Consider the following 20578-nt stretch of genomic DNA (forward strand, 5'->3'; position numbering starts at 1 on the left):
GTAATAGCATTTGTCCCTTCGTAGCTAAAGCATGATGGGACCCGCAAACTACCTCGCTTAGTGCGAACTTTGTCCGGACCTCTATGATGGAGGATTGCATCTTAAACTAGGAACCTGTTGTCTACAAGAAACAAAGCCTAACCACATATGATTGTCCAGAATCCTTAACCTAGGATAGAGCCTCAGAGAACCCTGCATATACCTACCTCGGGTTTAGGACAGAAGCTCCATCCTTCTCCAGGTGATCTCATGTCTGTACATATCAATTTTGAATTGCATGGTAGTATTATTAACATATTGCATCCATATAGGCATCCCATTCACTTTACCGAGGTTCCAAGAAGGATCCAAGCCATTCATGGAGGATACAACGATTTACCAAGAAACTGAGCCTATAGTACAGTCCTATTCTGAAAATTAGTAGAGGCAATGGGGAGATAGCCTGAGCAAAGAGTCAGTGGTGAAGCTACCAACCAAAGTATGCGTGTATACCCGGTCGAACCCCTTGGATGAACTAAAAACTATCTAGAAGGGCTAGACACCACAATGCCGTTTGGAATTCTCACAATTGTATGGCCATATCGGTTTCCTGTTACACATATCAATGAACCTTCAGATGGTGAAGGCATTAGTCGATTTCTAGAATCCCCGGCACACATGCTTTACAGTAAATGGAATAGACATGGTTCCTACAATTGAAGAGTACACATCACTCCTACATTTGATGAAACAATGGTCACCTTACCAAATCTATACGCCCGATTCTCATACTTCCTTGGCAAGAGACCAGTATAATGTCGCTGGAATCAAGATTCAGCAAACCGCAAGGGAAAATGAGAAAGTCACTTGGAAATGTTTGAAGGCACTATTGGAAGAAGAGGAAGGTAACGAAACCCAGATGCACTTGTTAGCCCTGGCTATATACAGTCTGATTATATTTCCCAAGGAACTGGGAACCATTGATCAAGCCACTGTTTCTTTTGTGGCACAAGTAAAGAATGGAGTTAACCCAATTCCTAACATTTTGGCAAAAAATTTGTGATTACTCGACAAGTGCAGGAGCAAAGGTTAGGAATGATTGAAGTGTTGCATTCCTTTACTCTACGTTTGGTTCGCCAGTCACCTGCCAGGCAACCAAGGGGGGTCGTAACACCTTTTTGGCTCTCAGAAATTCCCTTAGCCAAGTTTGAAGGGGCCTAGCAGATGGTCCAGTGGAGCAAGGTTGATTGGAACGAAAAACTGCGCAAGTTGGGTGATTTGGGATTAATCTAGCAAGCACCATGGATGAGCCATTTCAGTATGATATATCGATGTGGAAACTTCCCATGGATCACGTTACTAGGTCCATGGGGAGGAGTAGCATACACACCTTTGATGGCCAGGACGTAGGTCAAGGCATCACAATTTGTGCCGGCAACCCATGGGTTGGTGAAATCAGACTTTGCTTATGCAACAATGGATGCCTAGAATCAGATCAGAAAATTTACCGTGGCTTGGAAACATGTGCACTTAGTGGACCCAGGTGATAAAACTGTCACAACTCAAGGAAGCTACGAGGTATAACGGGTTAATCGGGTGAACCCCCAATTTAGAGGAACTTTCGGAGCTTCTACTACTCATGTCAAACCGCCCAGTAAAAACTCACTGCTAAGGTTGCAAGGGGAGCCATATTCGAAGGATGAAGCAATAATAGAAAATCAGCAAACAGAGCAAAGGAAAGATGAGCTAGTTGCCTTCTACCATAGGGAAATCAAACGGCAGAAGACTCAGCTCATGCAATCAGAAAAAGAAGTGGTGGCTCTGAGGAAGGAGAGACGAATGCTTCGGGCCATGCTCAACCAGAAATCCTAGATGCTGGAAGGCGCCAAGGTTAAAATCGAGGGAAACACCCTTTATATATGAGAACTAAATAGTCAGTGGGATGAACAGAGGAGAACATTTAACCAGGCACTGGATAAAGTGGAACCATTCGTAGAATAGACTAGGTACTGGGAGGCTCAATACTGAGCATTAAAGCGGAGAGTTGACAGTTTGACACCTAAAATGTCAGACCCAGGTCAAGAAGGCTCGAGTCGCGTCAATAGGGGCAAGTAGAGGAATCAGAATCATGCATCTGTTTAGTCCATTCGGAAACTCCCTGTATTTTTTGCAAAATGTTGTATGGAAGGATTGTAATGAAATGATGTCGATTTTTCCCAAAACCTTGGTCAAGGCATATAGGTTACATTCATAATTGTATTGTTTATATATGTTCATACACTAACTACATGCTTGCATAAACATTCATTGCATACTCATACATTCATTGTCTTAAAGGCATGGGTTTCGTGTTCAAGGGAAAGAAGAAAAGGAGGCAAAACCAGTCTGTGACAATTGAGGAGCATAACCATCCTTACAATACCTGCAAAAAGGTGAAAGTCATGGCAGAGTAGTTGGAAAGTTGCGTCCTAGGCATAGAGCAAGGATAGGAAGAGTTGAGTAGCCAAATGAAAAGGATATTGGACTTGCTACTAGACAAAGAAAAAATAGTACAAGAGCACGATAATGAAGCTAACATGGATCCCATCCATGCTCTAGGTTTCACACCAGTCCACGGGCAAGCATCCAGACCACCGCTAGTCATCCTAGAGGGCCCTCTGTCGAATATGGCCACATTTATCCCAGCTGCACCGATACTAGGAGTTGGAGTGCCTCTAGTAATGACTACAGGGTTAGGCACAGGCAAATCCACAGCTGAATACCACTATGATGAGCTTAAGGAACAATTAAGAGCTATTGAGGGAACCCATGCATCCAACTCCGTCAATCCCGCAGACCTCTGTTTGGTGCCCAAGGTAGTGCTTCCCCTAAAATTCAAGGTGCCCAAATTTAAAAAGTTTGATGGGACCCAATGTCCTCAAACCCATCTGTGACTGTACTGTCAGGCAATGGCATCTTACTTTGAGGAAGAAAGGTTAATAATGCACTATTTTCAGAGTAGTTTAGCCGGTACAACTGTCAGGTGGTGTATCCATCAAGATAGGGTGCGGATCCCCACATGGAGAGATCTGGCCAACGATTTTTAAGCTCAATATCATCACATTATGGAGATGGCACCAAATTGGATGGCCTTATTGGAAATGGAGAAGAAGTCCACCAAGACCTTTTGGGAATATGCCTACAGGTGGCGAGATGTGGCAGTTCAAGTGGATCCCCCGGTAGGTGACCGGGAAGCTATTACCTTGTTTGTAAGTACACTAAAGGACCTCTATTGGGTACATCTTTGGGGAGCTACTACCCATGATTTTATGGATATAGTGGCTGCCGGAGGAAGGATCGAGGCCGATATCAAGGCAGGTAGGGTCAAGGATAGTAATACTAAGACTGGTCCAACCAGGAAGTGGACCAAAAAGATAAAAGAAGAAGGAAACTAAATGATCCAGGGACAGCCCAATCAAAGAAACCAGTACACAAAAGGGCGGAACTAGTGGCCTAGAAGAAATTTTTTAGTTGAACCCACTATAAACCAAGTAACGTATATAGGTGCGAGGCCCCAGTTTGTGGCCCCCTCGCTTAGCCTGCCCAAGAGCAAGGTAGGTCTATCTACCTCTAAGGATGGTCGACTGATCCTTGTCAAATTTCATTTTGCACACTTTTTTTTTCTTCCTAAAATTTAATTTCAAAAAATGAGTTTTCTTATGGAGACACACACACACAGTAAAAGCGATAACATTTATTAGAATGGGATGCCTGTAGGATGCTAATCCTTTACTTTTATTTGAAAAGAATTAAGAGATTAACTTTCCTATTCACAACGGTGCTCTGAGATCTAAAACTTATTGAAAAAAGAGTTGTAGACACCACAATTTTAACATGGCCTCCCCAAACCTAACAAAACAGGAATTGACTTTGAGCCTTGAATGACTCTGAGTTTTGAAATTAAGACCCTAATTCCTCAATCAAGTCTTTTTAATAATCAAGCCTTCAAAATGTCAAAAACGTGTTTAGTCCAAGTATGTTAGGAAGGGTCTTTATTGATTTTTAATTAATTCTTTTAGTTGCAAAACTAATCTCTATTATTTTTTAGGACCCCGTAGTTCCAAAACCACCTTCCCTTAGGTATTAGGGTTTGAGTCTTAGGAGCCCAAACATGAGTCCTTTTGAGCTAAGTGTCTCTAACATAGTTAATTTCAAAACCAACTTTCTTTCATTGGGTCCTATATTCGCTCCCTGTTAGGCTAGATTTCCCTAAAATATTATTAATTTTCTTTCATTAGTAATGGTTCTCATAATCAAGAACTCTTAGAACTAGGAGTTGATTTCTTTAATTTCTGTCAAAATAAAAAGTATATATACAAAAACAATAAGGTTCAATTGGGTTTTTACCATTTAAACTGAGTTTTTCTGATTTTAGTAAGACCTAATCCTTTTTCGTAATTTGAGTCTAGGGATTCCTTATCATGAGTATTTCGACTTCGGACTAGGTCTTAATTTTAAAAACGGTTTATTTTGGAGATTAAAGTCATATTCTATTTCGTTTTGGTCAAGATTGATCAATTCCCAAAGTCAAAATTGTAAAAAAGTGCATGCATCACAATCTGATGCAAAGGGAACACGTGTGGGAGTGATACACGTAAGCAATAAAAGGCTATAGAACAAGGGAATGTGAAACAAGAAGTTACAAATAAAAATTACAACAGGTAAGTACAGGGAAATAAAATAAAATAACACTAGTTAGGTGTACAAATTGAAGTTGCAGGAAATAAAAATCAGGGGAACATTATCATACAAAACACAAGGAAATAAAAACAAATAAAAATTACAAAATACAGATAACCAATATACAAAGAAGATGCCATGCCCGCCATTCCTATGCTGCCATCTGGGCATTCCAAATCACCTGCGCATGGTGAATAGAATAAAAGTCAGTTAGAAACAAAAACAAATTCAAAATAAAATAACATAAAAAGCAAATCACATGGAGAGAATAAAATATTCCTTGCTAGTGCAGGGAATTAGAGGGGAAGTTTGTTAAGAGAACTGGCGCCAAATGGGCTGCCCAGCCTCCCTATAGATAAGGAGGTTCCCGCATTGTAGCAAGACACCCTAGAGAGAGCATATTAGAACCCTATAAAAAATGAGAGAAAAGAGAAGAAGTTAGAAAGGTTTTGTAGAGACTGAGAGTATTAAAGAGCTTAGCAGAACAGAGAAAGGAAAACTCTGGTGAATTCAGAGCAGCCTTCAGAGGCCGCAGCAAAGCAGAATTCAGAACAGAAGGCAACACCAAGTCAGTCACCAAACCAGATACCAAAGCAGACAATCAGAGGAGGGAGAATTGAAGAAGAAGGAGTGAGAAGAAGAAGATATAATTCAAAGACCCAATGAATGTGTTCAATTCTTGTATCAATTGTCAGATAAGTAGGTGCAGGTACTCCCCCTTTTTCAATGTTTAGGCTCCCACCTGAAACCTAAACTCAGGTTTGCTCAAGCCCATACCCATATCTTCAAACCCGAATTCGAACTTGGGTTCAAACCCTTAGGCCTAACCTTGTAGCCCTTGAATCGAGTCATCGAACCTGAACCATGCTTAATTTGAAACCTGGACTTGAGTTCGGTTTCAGTCCTTCAAACCAAGCCAATCCGAAGATTTTCGAACCAACTCATCTCCAAATTTTCAAAATAAAACTCACCTATTTTAAAAGCCAGCCTGGTTTTCCATCTAAAAAAGAGGCCCAGTACTTATTTTAAAAGGCCAGCCCACTTCTCATTTTAAAAGGCCAGCCCAATTCCTATTTTTAAAATCCAATATGGGCCTTATTTTCAAATCAAAGTTGAGCTAGCCCATTTTTTTTTTTTTAAATCCAATACAGGCCCTATTTTAAAATCAAAGTTGGGCCGGCTTGTTTTTAAAATCGAATACAAGCCTTATTTTAAAATTAGAGTTGGGCCGACCCATTTAAAATCTAATACGAGCCCTGTATTTAAAGTAAAAATTGGGCTGGCCCATTTTCCAAATCTAATACAAGCCCTGTTTTTAAAGTAAAAAATTGGGTTGGTCCGTTTTCCAAATTCAATACGGGCCCTATTTTTAAAGTAAATTGGGCTAGCCCATTTACTCGATACAGGCCCTATTTTTTTTTTTTTTTTAAATGAGTTTTAAACCAAACCCAGCCCAGTTCCACACATGTTTGCTCTCACGTGCCGGGTTCACTAGGGACCACTTGAGTTCACACAACCTGTAATGACCTGCTTAATTTTCATATATATTTATTTTTTTCCATAATATAATAAAACCAATATCACAAAACTCAGCATATCATAATCCACCTGGACCCATGGGTACCAGGGATTTAACAGTAACACAATGCGGAAGCCTAAGTAGCAGGAAACATAAAATCATAAGCATCTCATAATATTATTCACATAATACCATCCATCTCAATACCAGAGTTACCACATCCATTGTATTTAGGTATATACATCCCAAAAAGAAAGTCCTAGAGACATTTCCCACAAAATTCATATGTCCCTACCAAAACTTACCCTTCAAAGAGGGCAGATCAATAGTACTATCTCAGTGGAGCTTTATTCGCTCTCCTATCAGGGGCTCCTGAAAAGTTTATGTAATTTGGGGTGAGACACCTCTCAGTAAGGTAAATAAACTATTACTAGTGTGTGACAACATGAGTATTTCCATGTTCTATATAGAATCATACATAAACATATCAGTACAACTATTTGTATCATATCTGGGAACATATATTATCATATAATGGCAGAATATACATGATTTTCATAAACAAAATTCATATTATATAATATAATACGAAAACAACCCTAGTAGCTTAGTTGGCTGTTGTCATGTATTACCCCCACATGATTGGGTTGTGTGGCCCGAAGGCGGGACCTGACAATGGTTGGCCAACCACTGCCAAGTCAAAAGTACAGTCTGTAAGTCCGATGGGTTTGCCAGACTTGATCCATACACTAGGGGTGCTTACACTTCTTTAAACCACATTGACCATCCAACCTCACGCCACTCCGTACAACAGTGTTAACATAAATATCATGATGAATCATGAACACATAGCATTAGTACCGTACAAGTGCTAGCCTAGACCAAGTCAACCAAGTTCTGATAACATATAACATATAATGAAACTGTGATACATGGATATTTCATACCATTAATTACCGGATCAATATCATCATATCGTTTTGCATATATACGTATATCATAAAAATCATCGGCTCATACGCCGGTATTTCACATTTTACCATAGCTTGGCCCATACACCAGCAAATTGTATCTATAGCACGGCCCGTACGCTGGCAAATCATATCCACAACACAGCCCGTACGCCGGCAATACATGTAAAAATTCTCCAACCCCTACGCCGATTTTTTATTATAAAAATCCATATTTTTATCATATTCCTAGAAAATAGTATTTCATTATAATTTTTACTCATGCCACACGGAATAGGTTTCATACATATTAAACACATATAATCTTTTACAGCAGTATTTCCCAAACATAAAGCATATATAAATATGTATATTTATTTTCCTGAAATCAGATGCTGTAATAGCATACATACATTTTCATAAAAAAATTTAACTTAGTTTATCCTTTTACCTGATTCTTGAAAAAGCCCCCTAAGAAAACAGTCTTGCACCCGCAGGGTTTCCCGATCAACACCCTGAAAACGACATTCTCCAGAACTAAATTTCAGTATTTCAATGCGTACTATGCTTTCTACAACTATCAAATAGCTAAATACTGAGTAGAAAGTCTTACCCTGAATCTGGGATGAATTCCAAACTCATCCTACCAATGATCTGCTCCTGCAGACTTGCAGAGAACTTTCCCAGGAGCATCGTGGTGGCTTCAGATCGTCGAACCGACAGAAAATTGGCCCAAGATCTTAGAGAGAAGTGAGGGGAACTCAAAGAAGAGAGAGAAGAGATTTCTGCGGCCAAATTAAGTTGAAAAATTGCGTTTAACACTATTTATACATTGACCTTCGTCGACGAGCCACGTCACCTCATTGACGAGGTCATGAAGTCGACGAACTCTCTCCTCGTCGACGAAATTCAGAATCGCCCAAAACCTCTCTCGGTATTTTCTCGTCGACAAAAACCTGCTTTTGCCCTAATTTCCTTTTCTCCCTTCCTTTTATTATTTAAATATTATAATTCCTCTAGGTCACTACACAACTCGTTGAGTTGACTCACACGAGTCAACACTTACTCACCCACCAGATCGAAGACGAGCTGACTCCTCTTCATCTCCTACCCCTGATACAAACCCTAACCACCTAACCAAAGAGCATAATCCCTCACCCGAAACATCAGAATATCCAACACACAATTACCACAAACTAGTGTTCACATACACCCACATCAAATCACAAGAAAAAAATAAACAAATAAAAGTCAAAAAAGAAAAAAAAGGGAAAAGAGAGAGAGGAGGAAGAAATCATCTTTTTCGGGCTTCGAAAGATCCTTTCTAAGGACCCCTTTGATCATTTCCTTCGAAAGTCTCTAGGAGTCTCACCACTATGGTCACTCCACCAACGAGTGCCTTTGGTTTCGCCCTCGTTAGGGTGAGTAAAGTCAAAAGCTTAGGTTTTGAGATGGTAAAAATGAGTCAGAACTGAGGTTAGGGCATGCCATATTCACAAGTCCGTATAAATCTTGTCATAACCGTCATTTCATATCTCAGTATAAAATTGTCATATCATACTAGGTATAAAACCTTCATATAACCGTTATATCGTGTCTCAGAATAAAATTGTCATATCATAATTGGTATAAAACCGTCATATCATAACTATCATATCGTATCTTAGTTTGAAACTATCGTATCATAATTATTCCCCATGCCACACAATTTGAGTGATAATGTATAATGTAATTAACTGCCCAAGAAAAATATATTTTGCTGAAAACAAGGGTATGATCATCTCTATAATTTTATATAACTAAAAATACATGTTTAATAAGAAAAGTGAGATGATTACCCTACTCACTTTAATTTTTCCCAAATACATATATAATATTCCAAATCACCATATCCATATGCTTGAATATTCAGAAAAATCATATATAATGTTTGTGTAATCACATACTCCTTTTTAATCAGTTAAATTTTCAAAAATAACTCACATAATTTATTCCCCTTACCTTATCCTTGGAGTAGTGCCTATGATGCCTAAACGACGAATCCACTTCGATTAAAACATTGAGGATTGGAGCTAAGACCTTGTAATGGTGTTTATTCTTCAATTTGGTTGAGAATTTGAAGAGAGAGAGAGAGAGAGAGAGAGAGAGAGAGAGAGAGAGAGAGAGAGAGAGAGAGAGAGAGAGAGAGAGAGGATTCATAGCCCTAGAAAGAGAGAGAATATTTCCCCAAAAAAAAGAGCTAAAGTCCTATTTATAAGCTGCTGTCCCAGACAAAACCATCAACGGATTCAGGGAAATCGTTGATGGTTTGGTCTTTAACTAAACTGTTTTTACCACATTTTTTACTTTAACAACACTCGGTAAATCAAAACTGTCGATGATTTTTCCTGAGCTTACCAAACCATCGACGGTTTGGTCCTGCACCAAACCAATTTTCCATTTTTATATTATTATTATTATTATTATTATTATTATTATTATTATTATTATTATTATTTTGGGTCTCTATAGGTTCGGTTGACCGTTGCTAGCGTTGATCGGCTGAACACACACAAGAAATTTGAATTTCTTAATTAGTTTGGTTGGTCGAGCAAAGGGCCGGTCAGCCGACCTAGGGAGATTCCGAACCCTTTGTAGGTTCAATTAGCTGGGCTTGGGTTCTGCCTGCCAAGCCACTAAAGCCGGTCGGCTGAGGCTATTTCTAAACCAAAGCTTTGGTCGGGTGAGGAGGGCAAAAAGGCAAAGTTATTAGGTCGGTGGACTATGGAAGCTGAGTTAAAAAATGGTCGGTCGACTAAGCCTAGTCAAACTTTGACTCTAGTTTAATGTGTGGTTGATCGATTGAGCTGTTTATAACTTGAAGTGGCTGATCGACTGAGGTTTTTATGAAAATCAATTTTCACCCTGTTTTTGACCTTAAATTATTTTGAAAACCTTTGTATAAGTTTGGCTTTTAAGAGCAAGATTTTTCCTGAAAATATTTTATGTGTCCTAAGGTCTATTAATGGGCTTTGATTTCCTATGGTCAATCTATGGTTCGGCTAGTTTGAGCATTCAATCATATCATGCAGATGCATGCATTATTACGGACCAAAGATAAAAACTAAACGCAGTACAAATAAAACAAATAACTCTTCTTCTTCTCCATTGCTCTTTTGTCTACATGGAATGTGCCTGATTGAGCTTTAAGTCCTATCTTGCCTTTCACTTTTCCTTTCCCTTATGTGTGTACTGAATAATATACATGTTCACGCGATAAGTACACACATAAGATACAAGTGCTTTGTTAGCATCAAAACAGGGATCAAACTTAAAAAGTTAAAAAGTTAACATATATGTTTTGCAACGTATTCTTGATTTTCAATAAAGTTGATGATAAAGCCCTAGAATTTTGAAATTCATGCATATCAGTACACGTCATAAATCAAACTTCACTTTTCAAACTCACTCTTCTTATTCGCCCTTCTCAAACACCACTAACACAAGCCTAATTCCTTTTTTCTTTTTTTTTTTCTAAAAGTTTGGTTTCCTAGGTTGGTAAAATAAGCCCAATATTTTCAAAACCAATTGCTTTTCTTCATTTATCAGCATCACCATCACCATCGCCATTGCCATTATCACATTTTCATAAAAAACTTAGGGTTCTAAAGCCAACCCCTTTTGAGCAATACTTTGGGCTTCTCGGAGCCATGCTGAAGTGTTTAGACAATGATACCATCACTAGAGGACCAAAATGGGTACTTTTTCTCTTTCATTTTCTTTTTTATTTTCTTTTTAAAGGTAACAACTATGTAATCGCGGTAACTGTTCTACGAACGGTTGTCGTTAGGGGTGTTGAGAGATTAATCGTCACTGAGATAATTAACTAATCAGGGTTCTGTATGTATGGTAACATAGTTTGCTCTCCCTCCCCTATTGATAGGGTTGGGGTGGAGGAACCATAAGGTGTTTTAGGTGTGCCATTTTGTGTATGTGTGTGAAATGGTGTGGGTTGTGCCTTATTGGAAAACTAGAGGTTTAGAGACGCCTCATGTTTTTGTGTGGTAGTACGAATTATTTGTGAAAAGAGTAAAAAAAAAAAAAAAAGTGACATAAGACGATACATATTAGTGGATAGTAACATGTAAAATTGTCTTAGAAAATTAGTGATGCCAAAAAATATCGTATACACTTGTCATCCTTTTATTACGTTCATTGTATATATCTTGATAGAAGGGATGATCTCATTGTTAAGCTTAGTCACAATTGAAACAAATTAAAGTTCAATGACTCTAATGGGACTCAGTCAATAATTTAGTAACCATCGATGAAATTACCCATCGTAGACAAATATAAGACCCTTTTAACTAATCTAATGTTTTTGTGATTCTTATCATTCGGTCCATTTAAATATCAACTTTAATACATAACCTAAATAGGTTTTTGTATTAAAAATGTGAATATTATTCATATTTTGTTCATATACATGTTAAGAGTATAATGCCAATTGCCAATTTTTTTTTTGAAATGTGTGCCATGATTCCCATGTTGAATCAAATACTAATTCAGAGAATCTTATAATTTGTAATAAATAAAAAATTGACATGAAATAGATGTTCTTCTAATATAAACAACAATCCTTTTAAAATGCATGACATAATTTCCACATAAAATCAAATATTAATTCTTGAGAATCTTTTAATTTGAAATAAAGAAAAATATTTTTATGAAGAAACAACAATCCTTTTTAACTCAAAGACAAAGTCTTGAGAATCTTATAATTTGAAATAAACAAGGGTATTTTAAAGAAATAGACACTCACCTTTAGAAACAATATTCTCAAAATTATTATTTTGTAAAAATATTTTTGATATCACAAACACCTAAAACATTTCAAATACTTCTAGAGACGCATCCATCTTTTCTTCTGTTTAAAAAATGGATTAAAAAAAAATAAAAATCAAATGAGTTGTCCATGCATTAGCAATAATGAAAAGGGGTGGCGCTGCTTCCCAAACGAACCGTCTTGGGAGCTGGCACTCCCACATCTTTCGAAAAACACATTCTTTCGGAGTCCAATCCGAGCAGACATTAGTCTTGCATTTTCAATTTTCCGTCTGGCAAAGTTCAAACTGTCGCGGAGAGAAACTACAGAGAGAGAGAGAGAGAGAGAGGGTGGAGAGGGACGAGAGAGAAAAAGCAGTGATACTTCAAGTATCTCACCACCCATCTCCCTTCTCGCAGAATTTAGAGGAGAAAGAAGACGTAGTTTCAGAGAGAGAGAGAGTGATGGCGGGGTACAGAGCTGAAGACGATTATGATTACCTCTTTAAGGTGGTTTTGATCGGAGATTCTGGTGTTGGGAAGTCTAATTTGCTCTCAAGGTTCACGAGGAACGAGTTCAGCCTCGAGTCCAAGTCTACCATCGGCGTCGAGTTCGCCACCAGGAGTTTGATTGTTGATGGTAAGGTCATCAAGGCCCAGATATGGGACACTGCTGGGCAAGAGAGGTGATTTCTTTTTCACACTAGTTCTGGATTTTCTGATCTGGGGATTTCATGTTATTTTGGTGATTTTTATGTGTGTGATGCCCATGATATTTTGTTGGCTGTTCTTGTCTTAGGGTTTCTGTTTGTTGATTTGTCAATTGAATTGAGTGGGTTGAGTTAGGGCTTTGTTTAGGCTACAGATGTGGGTTTATTTCCCCCACGCAAAGATAACTTTTCAGTTTATGATTCCTGTGTCTCTGATCTGGGTTTTGTGGGTTTTGTAGGTACAGAGTTTCTGTCTGTTATTTCTACTTTGTTAGTTATGTTTGTGTCCGGTGTAGTTTTCTTATTTTTCATTGACTTGGGTGCGTGAGATATGAACTTTTTAGTGGGCCAAGAAGATGGATTTAATTTTAAGAGATCTGAAGAGATGTTAATGCTGTAACTTGTACCCAACTAGTTTTTAGAAGGTCTCTGCGTTATTGAGTTAGATGGGTGAGAGATGAAGTTTTAGTGGGCTAAGAAGATGGATTTGATTTTAAGAGATCTGGGGGGTATGTTAATGCTGTAACTTGCAGCCAACTAGTTTTCTGAAGGTTCTTTGTTGAGTTGGGTGGGTGAGATATGATGTTTTGGTGGGCTAAGAAGATGGATTTGTTTTTAATAGATCTGAAGAAATGTTTGTGATGTAACTTGTAGCCAATTAGTGTTCAGAAGGTTTCTTTGTTGTAATGTTGATATGGAAATGATCTTCACTTTGGGAATTGAATACCATGTTGATTATACTGTTAGTTACATGTTGAGGGAGTACCTTTCACTTTGTTAATTTGGGAATCTCAAATTCTAGTTGTTACTGGTTAGAATTGTAGTACAGACTGCCAGAACACCATCTCCTACAGCTTTTTAGTTATTTATTTTGGCTACCTAGATCCTTTCCACAATTTTGATTTACTTGCAATGAGTTGGAAACAATTTGAATTGTACTCATTTTCATTTCATGAGTTAAGTTGACCATCAAAAAATTTGTTGTAAGCCTGATTGGCCTACTAGAAGGCTTCACTTTGTTGGATTTAGTATGTGTTTGGTTTAGTGGCTTGACAAGCTTTTGTAAGTTGTTGTCACTATTTTAGTAGTTTTAAGCATTTGGTAATTTTAGCGGATAGCCACTATTTAGTATATGTTGGATTTGCCACTAAATTTAATTATCATTTTAAGTATTGTGTAGTTAACAAAAAAAAAAAAGACAGCCTAATGCACAAAGATCCCTCATATGCGGGGTCCAGGAAAGGAGCGGAGCACAATGGGTCTATAGCACGTATCCTTACCTTGTATTTTTGTAAGAAACCGTTTCCACTTTCCACACCTTGAACCCATGGCCTCCAAGTTATATGGTGACAATTTTACTGTTGCACTAAAGCTGCCCTTCTATTGTGTAATTAACAAATTAATTAAAATTTTGAACTATTATTTTCTAATTAATATGTTTAATTAAAAATTTAATATTTTTTGATTAAAAAATTAATTAATATTTATGTTAGTTGACATTCTTAATATTATCTAGTTAATATTTTAATTAAAATTTTTAAAATTAATATTTGTATTTAACAGTTTGAGTATTTTCTAGTTAAAAAATTAATTCATATCTACATTTTTTAATTAAAATTTTTACTTGGCATTTTAATATTGTCTATTTAAAAAATTAATAAACTTTATAAAATAATTTTAATTAAAATTTTTAAAAATATTATTTTTGACAAAATTTTAACTAACAATTTCTAATTTATATTTGTAATTAAAATTATTATTTTCTTATTAAAAAATTAATTAATATTTATGTTTATTAATTGACATTTTAAATATTATCCAATTTAAAAATTAATTAAAAAATATAATTAACATATTTGATTAACAATTATAATTTAAAATTAAAATTAATTAAAATTCAAAGTAATTAATCGTGTCTTTTCATCTTTTTCCCTCCCTCCATCTTGGCTTCTTCCTTTGTCCAAAGCTTCGTTTCTCCCCCGCCACATTTCTCGCTCCTTTGTTATCACTGCCTTTGACTTCGAATCTCCATGTCCTTCCCTCTGATCCAAACACCTGCTATTCGCTCACCAAGCCATCAAATCTCCTTGCAAAATCCTCATTGATGGCAAAACTCTCGTTAACGATGGAGCTAGGTTGTGGGTGAAGGAGTGGCGTCGTGACTTATTGTCATGGTCCCACATCGGATGTATATTAAGGAGATCTTGGACTTATAATGATGGTTTGGGTTCCAACTATGTAAGATGCCTTATATAGGATAAAACCATGAGGCTAGTGGCCCAAAGTTCTATCATATGGATGGATTCTACGCAGAGGTGTGGGTGACTTTGATGAGGGCGTGAGAGATTGAATGGAAGTGCATGTCATGGTCCCACATTGAATGTGTACTACGGAAATCTTGGACTTTTAAGCATTGTTTGAAATCTCCTAGGTAAGGTGCCTTTTATAGGACAAAATCATGAGGCCAATGGGTTGAATCGGACAATACCTCCCTGGAGTTGGCCCGAGGCTGTTACACTTGTGGATGGAGGAGCACCATCATCGCTCATGGTTGGAGGAGCTCTGTTGGAGAAAAGGATGTAAAAAATGCGTGCCTTTCACCAAAAGCCCTGCACCTTGAACTGGAAATGCAGATGCCTTTTGGGGATCTTGCCTTTCAATTGTGTCTGGCTGCTTGACTGCCTTTTAAAACATTGCCAATAGCTAATAAAATCTCAAAAATTATTTGTTGGCAAACTCTAAATTGTAGTTTTTTCCACCACTACAAAATGCGATCTCCACAAGAGTTCCAATCGAAACAATAATATCTGTGACTTGCAATAGCAACTGCAACTCACAATAGCAATACCAAACAGGCTCTAAGACTGTGAGGGTGATGCTTATGGAAGTTTCATGCAAAAAAGTTGCACTTTTTTGGAGAAAATTGTTAGCTTGGCATTTTGTGGACTTGTATGTTGGTGATACATTATATCCCTGAGTTTTAGTGTTGATTTTGGTGTCTTGTGATGTACTTCAGGTTTAGTACACAGTGTGCAAGTGTATAGCTTGAAGTTTGCATCTTAGGCATCTGAATCTTTGAGGGATGCAACTTGTAGTTTGGCCTAAGAATATGTCTTTTTGCTTTCTCAGTTAGTACTCTGGAATTCATTAAAATTTCAATCCTAGGATTTCAGATTTTGAGAGTTCTAATTTTTAGGAGTCTTTATTTTATTGGTTTGGTTGTAATTGAGACACATGACCTCAATGAAAGCTTTGAAGTGTGAAATGGACATTGAGAGGGAACCTCAGAGGTGTGAAGGTGACATCAATTATTATTATTGGTGTTATTTAGTTTTTGTCTGCATGTTAGAGGAATATCTTGTAGGAATCTAATTTAACTCTACAAATAGAGCTAAATCTTGCTAAATGCAGAAATAGGACTCATGTATCATGTCTCTAACAGTTGGGGGTATAAGCTGCCTTTTTTGTCAAAAAAATTTTAGCAAAAGGAATTTACTTGGGAAGCATTTGGTTTGCAGCATGTTTCAACATTCTTGGGAGTGTGATGCTCATAGTATATCATCCCACATTTGTTTGGGTACCAGAATCTGATGTGGCGAGAATCTTAACATTCCTGGAAAGGAAGGATTCTTACAAAAAACATGGGCATACTACTATTACACATTATTACTATATTTAAAGTAATTATTAATAAAAAAGAAAGTGTTATTATGTTATACTAATATAAGATAATGGTTAAAATTTCGAGATCATATCACCTGCAATTATTTTGGATAATTGGATTAGTAAATGTTGAACTTTTTTAATTTATGGTTACTAGAAGTTTTAGGACATGAATTTAATTGGGTATATATCCACAGTAGGTTTTTGTTTTGAAAGTATTATTATTCTTCATACATTGTTTATACATATATCAAAGGGTATATGGTTATCTTCTTGAAATGCTTGCCAGGATTCTGATGTTGAGCCAAACACTAACTTGGGCATCCATGTATGTTCCTAAGAATCTTACAGCACGAACCAAATAAAAACATTTTCATGAGGCAGGCATCCCATTCCCAGGAATGAGATTCCTGGGATTGTCATTCCATTGGAATATTTTTGATGTGTCATTCCATTGGAATATTTTTGATGTCATGAACCTTAACAACCCCTTAGGAAGAATGCAAGAGATACAGGACTAGCAGTCCTCAAAACCACTAAGGTAAACTAAAACAGAAAAAGATTAAGGTACCCTCTTCAAAAATCCTTCTTCAACCCCTTCCATTATAATTAATGCAACCTTTCAAGATCCGCAGTGAAGTGAGTTTGTAAAATACCTGCTCTTTTGAAATATGTGTTTTGTGCCATTGTCCCTTGATCAATACTTACATGTAAAATATTGCCCCATTATTAAAAATTAGAACCCCTTCTAACACACCATACTGGTTTTTTGAAACACTTGAATCCATGTACTAGTCTTTATGCCTTCATCACATTAAGATAAGGTATCATAAGCATTATCTTCATCTGAAACATCTCCCCAGTTTTTTTTCCCTATCTGAACTTCATCCATCTTAGCTGTGTCTCCGAAGCCACTCACTTGCAGCTAACTCTCCACCAAGGAGAAACTCTCATCAAAATTCCTTCTGGGCATCTTTGTTGTTTGTAATTATCGATGAAGATTTTTTTGATTCTCAAAGATCTTTTGCATCTCAGATCCATATTTCACTGCCTTTTCATGAGCAAAATCCTCCTTAGATCGAGCATCTAAATTCATGGAATGACTCAAAACCCTTGCGTAGAGTTGTAGACTTCCTTGAGATCCAGCTTGGGTTGCCACGATCTTCCTCTCTTCCTGCTCTTTTGAATTCAGGTTGTACCTTGCTTGCAATTTTTCCTTTTCTGGAGAAGAATAATCCAAATCCTGCTGCTGAGAAACCTGTTCCAACTGATCTGACGAGAGATGAATCGCCATTAATTGCAGAAATAGCGGTCAATTTTGTGCCACAAAAGTACCTTGAGCTGTAAAATTTTTGGTTGCAGCATAATTTTGAGCTTTGTAATATTGAACACCAATGACAATTTATTTGATACTTGTTGGCAATCCTCCACTACTTAGCAAATGGCTAAAAGTTCTACTTAGCTAGCCCAAGTTCAGTGATATGTTAATTAGACTAGGTATGCTTCATTGAACAACCGCACCAGTGCATGCGACTACACATGCTTCACCTGTGAAGCTGTCCAGCCACTGGAGCTTGAGCATCCATTACAACTGGGTCAATGATTTGAGCAAAGGCTTTCAACGTTATCAACCCTAGAATCTTCCAATCAACACCTGCCCATCTACTGGAGCTGGAGTGCCATTACAACTGGGGCAATGACTTGAGCAAAGGCATTCAATGTCATTGACCCTAGAATCTTCCAATCAACACCTCCCTTTTACTGCGTCATTCTATTGGCGACACTTATCATTTGAACTTTTGACCTGCATCTCTGACCCCTGTCCAAAATCACTCACAAAGTATCAACAGACCCCTTTCATTCATGCCCTATGGCTGAAAATCACAAAATTTGTTCCTCTCAAACTTTATCCTATTTCCAAAAATCTTCCCACTTCCATGGACCTAGTCACTGGTCAATGCCAAATACTCTCAAACTTCCTTTGCCAAATGAAATTTTACATCCAAATCCCTACACCATCGAAGCAATGATAGATCCGTCTTGCTATCTGCAGAGAAACCCTATTCCATTGACTTCAACATGGGTTCTCTCCAACAAACAAACAAAATTGCCTCCTACCCTCTCTGGTGAGTCCAGTCTTAGGTAAAGAAGGATTTTCCTTGTATCTGAACTGTTTTTTGGAGAATCTTTGTCATTCCAAGTGGCAGCATACTTAAGAGCGATGAGAGAAAGTAAAGGGTGGAGAGGGCAGCCATCTGATCATATAATATTTTTTTCATGTTTACCCTTCATTTTGCTCAACTCATCACACTCTGCCGTTTTCCTGTATGATGCTGATGATCTTTTCATATACCCCAAAGTCACATGTTTATAGCATACTTGGATACTGCAGCCTGAATATCACCAGGGTGCATTTTTTATGTTATATTTCATTAATTAAAAATTTTCTAATTTATGTGTTAGACTATTGGCAACTTTTTCTAGGTTAAATGGTGAGTAGGGGATCTGACTTGCAGATGTTCAAATCTATATCTGGAGCCTCCGAGAATTCAAAATAGACCATAGCCTCAATTCAAAGTATTAAAACAAGTGGACTTGTGATCTCAGTTCAAAATATTAAAACATGGGGTAGTCTGGATGTACATTTAGTACTAAAACTGAAAAAATCATTTCCATTATTTGGTATAGAAGATCAGTTTATACCGGAAGAAGTGGATAAACGACCCTAAGATGGCAAAGAAAGTCTTATAGTTCATTATATGGACAACTCATATATTTATTCTCTTATCTGCTTCTACAATTATTTTGTGCTAGTTGCCATTGTCATGTGTATTAATGTTTTTTAATGGAAAAAGAAAACTAAGGGAAGAAAGAAAGTACAAAGAGAATAAAAAATTCCTCCTAAACAAAAGAGTTGATCAAAATGGAAAATAAAAATCAATGAAAAATAATAAAAAGAGGCTTCGTTTTGAAGTCCCTCCACATTTTCAATAAATCCCTTCTAGGGAAATGGTTGTAGAGATTCATGATTGAGAAAGATATCATTTGGCGGGGTGTGAAATATGGGCATGGACATAATGATTGGATCTCCCAGGCTAGCAGAGGACCACAAGGTGTAGGGGTGAGGAATTTCATCAGGAAAGGCTGGAATGGTTTTTTTTGTTTTTTGTTTTTTTTGTTTTGTTTTAGATTCCAAGTGGGGAATGGGGACAATATTTATTTTTGGGATGATGTGTGGTGCAATCAAGAGGCCCTCAGTGTCTTATTTCTAGCCATTTACAACTTGGCCTCCAACAAGATGCCTGCATCAGGGGCTATTTTGGAACATCCCCTTAGAAATGTGGAAGATTGGGAACTCAGCCAGCTCACAGACTTCTACAGCTTTCTATACAACTTCCAACATCAAAATAGAATTAATCATCTAGTTTGGACATTAGATGAAAGGGGGTCTTTTCTGTTAAATCCTTCTACAGGAAGCTCTTTCCTTTGGAGTCTCAACAGCTATAATTTCTCTTGGACTCAGATTTGGAAGACAGCTGCCCTCACAAAAACTGCCTTTCTTGCCTGGGAAGCAACACATGATAAAATTTTGACTTTGGATAACTTGCAATAAAGGGGGATTCTGCCGCCAACAGATGTCCCCTTTGCTCCGTAGAGCACATCCTCCTTCATTGCAATTGGACGAGGAATCTTTGGAATATGGTGCTGACTTTGATTAGACAACGCAGGTTATTGTGAACTCTGTGGGTGGGGAACTCTGGGCCTCGAAAGAGATTTGGGCAACAAAAGAGAAGAGAAAGGCTACATCTTTCATTCCTCTCCCAATTTTTTGGTGCCTTTAGAAGGAGGAATAGGAGAACGTTTTATAATTCAACCTCAGCACTCCAGATCAGCAAAGAGCAGTGATTTACTGCAGTCAGTAGCTGGTGTAGTGGGACTGTTCTAAATGATTATAATGCAATATTTGATCTTTGTGACACCCTTAAGGGTGGTTGAATTTTTGTATTACAGGCTGGCATCCCCTTGATGCCTTTTTAATAAATATTCCTTTATTTATCTTAAATTTTTTTTTTTTTTTAAAAAGCTAACAAGGCCAACCAATCTCATTGCATATTGTAAAATCCCGTACTATCAAAGTAACCTAATGAATAAATCCATAGCAAAGCAAAAAAGACAATCCAGTCCTAGATCACATCAATGGATGAAAACTTATCAAAAAAAAAAAAAAGAAAAAA

General features: G+C 37.3%; 1 protein-coding gene across 2 annotated transcripts in view; it reads left to right on the forward strand.

The window, feature by feature from the left end:
- Positions 1–12018: 12018 nt before the first annotated feature.
- Positions 12019–20578, forward strand: part of LOC131144616 (ras-related protein RABA1d-like) — a 32040-nt gene continuing 23480 nt past the window's right edge. Inside the window, exon 1 of one of the 2 annotated variants that reach the window (XM_058093349.1) lies at positions 12019–12656. In XM_058093349.1, coding sequence (XP_057949332.1) covers positions 12136–12656 — 521 coding nt within the window. In that variant the 5' untranslated portion in view covers positions 12019–12135. The remainder of the gene's footprint in view (positions 12657–20578) is intronic. The other variant, XM_058093348.1, reaches the window with a different exon arrangement.

This window comes from Malania oleifera, chromosome 12, assembly GCF_029873635.1.
Source record: "Malania oleifera isolate guangnan ecotype guangnan chromosome 12, ASM2987363v1, whole genome shotgun sequence".
Lineage (NCBI taxonomy): Eukaryota > Viridiplantae > Streptophyta > Magnoliopsida > Santalales > Ximeniaceae > Malania > Malania oleifera.